General features: G+C 34.7%; 1 protein-coding gene across 1 annotated transcript; it reads left to right on the forward strand.

Moving 5' to 3' along the window:
• The first annotated feature begins 2,868 nt into the window (after window positions 1–2,868).
• Window positions 2,869–4,307, forward strand: LOC108378335 (uncharacterized). The gene is made up of 3 exons (XM_017634633.1): window positions 2,869–2,969; window positions 3,477–3,737; window positions 4,057–4,307. The coding sequence occupies exons 1-3, from the start codon at window positions 2,903–2,905 to the stop codon at window positions 4,305–4,307; spliced, it is 579 nt and encodes a 192-aa protein (XP_017490122.1). The 5' UTR covers window positions 2,869–2,902.
• Window positions 4,308–4,380: the final 73 nt, after the last annotated feature.

Here is a 4,380-nt window from a genome sequence, read left to right on the forward strand (position 1 = left end):
TTGTACCGTGTTGTGTTCTCGTAGAACATTCAATCTCTCTACACACTCCCATACATGAAGAAATGGCTTTTTAAGTGTGCCACTGCAGATTTAACTCTACACAAAAAGTTACGGCATACGCTTGAAAGATACTAGGGGCTTTTCAATGGGCATGGAGATTGTGCCTAGGCTTTCCTGCATAGAGCTGGTTAGAACCGGGGTTAGACGATCATGTCTTTTCTGAAAGAGAACGGTACATAAGCCATCCGCTTCAGGGGGTTTATGGTATTCAAAGAAACCTATTGCGATTACAGAAGACCAGATAAACAGACATCTTGGTGCGTGCCAGTCTTCCACGGTGATCTGTGGCGTTCTTTGTTATCTTTTGCTACAGGAACCCCGCCAGAAGGACTGGATTTTAACTGTGCCTCTAAAAAAGGTCCTGTGTAGTCTGCCTGCTTCCGAAGGGGAGAAAATCACAGAATTCGACTACTGACTTTGCAAATCTCTTTGCTGTAGGTGGTTTGTATTGACGCATCTTCATTCCGGTTCCCAATTCACTGTGCCCGGTGAAAGAGTTTCCTGAACTCTTTCGATAGAGCTGAGGGACGAAACAATAACTCGCAATCGAAATACTCAAGTGTTCAGGGATATGTATTGTTTTTTTTTTTCAAATGTGTTCACTTTTTAAACTTAAAAAAAAAAAAAACATTTTCATATGATTCATAGCATACTTTCAGGCGATTAGCCGACACGGTAATTTCTAATCGTTTCTGATTTAAGAATGAGACCATTTTTTAGTTATATTTCTATAAAATACTGTAACCCATATACATACTCCCACTCACATCGAACGCAAACAACTACAACAACAACAAACCCCTTAACATTAAAAGTCATTCAACTGCTTAGTTAAGCTGGCTTCATGCGCTTGGTGGCTACAGCAGCGGCGGCGCGCCTGTCAGTCAGCCAAGTCCATCGGCCTTATTCGCCGCTTAATGGATAAAAGATGAAAAGAATCAAAATTATCGAATGCGAGAATTTATGTGGTGTAGTGCTGTTTCTTTTTTAATAATTGAGTGCCATTGTACGCCGAAAAAATTTACTTACAAATATATACTACAAATCTATGTGCGATCACATGTAAATGTATACACAAATGTGTTTATGTACTTTCGTATGGTTTATAATGACATGCATTATTTATTTTGAATTATTTTATTACTTTCAAGTGTTCTATTTCGTATTTCTACAAAACATACATATTTACAAACATAGATACAACATAATTACTCTTTGCATTGCTTTCACTAAGATTTCTCATTCATGTTGTTGTTTTTTTTTTTAATGCTAGCAGCGCTCTATGAAATATTCATCTGAAAGCCTTCTACTAATGGAAGCTGTTAAAAATGGTCAATTCGCATTTGAGTGCATACATATGTATGTATGTATGTATGTATTTATTAATCACATTTCTATTCGTTGATATAAGCAAAATGGCCGCTTTGTCGAAATATCTACTTTTAAAACTGACTCAAGTGTGTCTATGTATGCGTGCATACATATGTGTAATTACTAATAATAAATACGCGTAAATAAATTCAATCGCTTAAACAAACTAACCAATCAGCTTTCGAGTCTTTTTTTTTAATAGCACTTAGAATGATTCTAACGAACGAACTGGTCTGGTCGCTGTTTTATTTATTTATGAGATGCTGTACGTTTGTTGTTGTACGATCGATGCCATTTAATTGGTTATCAAATATGCACGAACAAATGTACATTAGGGTGCGCCACCAAAAAAGTAGCGGTTTTTTTCACCGGAATTTTTAAATTCATTTTATTCTAAGACTTTCCGCCATAATATTTTGGAAAAGTTTACGAGAGCTGGACCAACTTGAAAATACCTCTATAAGTCTTATTATTTGAATTCCGCTAATAAATTTTTGGAAGCTTTTTATGCAGACCTTTTAAGCTTAAATAATCTGAGGTGAGGTGATTTTTTTTTAGAAAAAACTAACTTCGTTTATAAAAAACTCGGTTTTGGATGTTTTTTTTTTCAAATAAGTCCAGCTCACTTAATTCTTAATATTCTTCCGAAATATTTTGGCGAAAATTTCAAGATATATTAAATTTTATATTTCCGATGCAAAAATAGTACCGATTTTTTTTTTGTGTATGGAGAGTGATGCACTCTAATGTACATACATTTGTATATACATACATGTATACTTACAAAAAAATATCTCAAAAAATCAGCACGCAGTTAAAAATTATATGAATAAATTTATATGGAAGATGTAATTTTTTCATGCTTGTTTTATCAAAATGGCATGTCTTTAGAAATTCAAGAAAGAATTTATATACTTATTTGCATTAGTTCATTGTTTTATTTTTTATTTTTAAATAATTATTCTGTTTTCTTTTTCTTAATTTCTGATTGACAAAAACGAGTTCATTGACTCGATTTTGTGCACCTAAATAATCATTAAGATTTTATGATGTGACAGGCTTTGAATGCTTAAATAAATGCACATTACTTAAAATTACATATGTATGGGCTAGCATACATATGAAGGTATGTACATACATACATAAAGGAGGTGCTACATTTTTTGCCCAATACTTAGTAAAATTTTAAAGATAAAAATGCGCCATAATTTTATTTTTTGAAGATTTCGGAAGAGAAATATTCTTCTTTGATCAAAAAATATAAATTTTTAAATTGTTCCTCATATGAGCCAGTTGCCTCTAAAATTTTCGTTAAAATATTTTAAACTTTGTATCTTACTACACTAAGTGGTATAGTATTGCAATATTGGGATAAGACCTCTTATCCATGAAATAAATATGTTTCACTAACAATATTTTCCTTTCATTTCAGGTTAATAAACAATATTCAGCCACCGATTTGGAGGCTTTTATGAAAATCGCCGTCAATTGGCAGAATAGTAATCACAATTTGTTGGAAGGAGTCGATATAAAAGGAGGTAAGTATTGAATATTCCTAGGTTAGATTGGGTTGTTTGGGTAGCTCTGAAAAATAGTAGTGCAGCTGAATTCTTTAAAACTCTTTGGAGATTTTTTATGGTGGCCGTGTGGGGTCCTAAGTCGCCATACAGCATAAGCACTACGGGAATATTACCTTCGTAATCTAAGGCCAGAAAATGTCTTTGGTGGCTGCATCCGTTCTGGAAATTGCTTCTAGTCAAAGTGGAGTTGCTCTGGCATACGCAGCACAAGTAGGTTATTGGCCGGGGGTTGCAGCCAATGTCAGCCTAAAGCAAAAGCGTGCGGTGTAACTCTGCTGTAAGGTACTTTTCAAGGATATCGTTTGCCGATCTAAAGGAAGTTAGGTCGCCAAAACAACAGCCCTTATTCGAGAAAGAACCAGAGTCATTCTATGTTATGTATGTTGCTCTTCATTCTCTTCTCTTAGGCTTTTCTATAAATTTTATAATTTCTAGTAAAAATATGTTTCCTATTTCTGTCAACAGAAATGCAGCAATACATGAACAGTCCTGCCATGAATATGTACAAAAAGCGTGAACGCACACAAAACTGGAATCATCAGGAGAAGAAGTTCTTGCTTGACTTGTGTCGTAAGGACATGCGGATTATCGAAAACAAAAGACTCGATGCGGGGCTGACGGCGGTAAAGAATAAAGCCTGGAAGATAATACATCAGAAATTCTCAAGTCAATTTGGTACAGATCGCACCTGTAATCGCTTGAAGGAGCAATGGCGGCGCATGAAAGGTAAATGAGAATTGGATTTTAAAGAAATTTATAAATTAATGAGCTCTCTTCGGTTTAATGGAATACTTACACCTTAGTTGTTAGATAGTAATTAAAAAAATATTTAAAGCAAACAAATATTTTATTTCAAACTTAAAAAACTGCATGGGATTTTTGGGGCGTAAATTTTTAAAGCAGTTTTCGCTTAAGGAATTGTCGATTTGTAGCCTAATCTGGCTGCACACTCAAAATAAATAGTATTAGCATTTGTTTTAAATGAAATAAGTTTCGATAAGGTTTTTACGCTCAGATTATAAAACGGCACTGTTTTGAATTCTAGCTTGCACGCGTAACGAAATTTTAGACTATAATAATCGTTTGGCCAGATTTGGTGCAGAGGTCGCTGATCGCAAGAAGCCATCGCCATTCACATTCGAAGTTTGGGAATTCATGCAGGAGGCCAAGAAAGCTTGCAAATCAGAAGCTTTGGATGGAATTGACTACTCAAAGATACCGTTGGCGCTTGAAGAGGACTACGAATATCGCGAAGATGAACAAAATGGCGAGGATGATCACGATATGGATGAGTAAGTGGAGGGTTAATGGAATTTTTGGAAACAGCTTTTAAAAAATAATAATAACACTGGTCTACAAGGGTTTTGCG

The sequence above is a fragment of the Rhagoletis zephyria genome, unplaced genomic scaffold (genome assembly GCF_001687245.7).
Source record: "Rhagoletis zephyria isolate East Lansing unplaced genomic scaffold, Rhagoletis_zephyria_1.1 Rzeph_scaffold_13894, whole genome shotgun sequence".
NCBI lineage: Eukaryota > Metazoa > Arthropoda > Insecta > Diptera > Tephritidae > Rhagoletis > Rhagoletis zephyria.

Coding starts and splice junctions, on each gene's coding strand:
- LOC108378335 (XM_017634633.1), top strand. CDS start 2,903: ATGAAAATCGCCGTCAATTGGCAGAATAGTAATCACAATTTGTTGGAA. Junction 2,970..3,476: donor AGGAGTCGATATAAAAGGAG/GTAAGTATTGAA, acceptor TTCTGTCAACAG/AAATGCAGCAATACATGAAC. Junction 3,738..4,056: donor GCAATGGCGGCGCATGAAAG/GTAAATGAGAAT, acceptor TTTGAATTCTAG/CTTGCACGCGTAACGAAATT.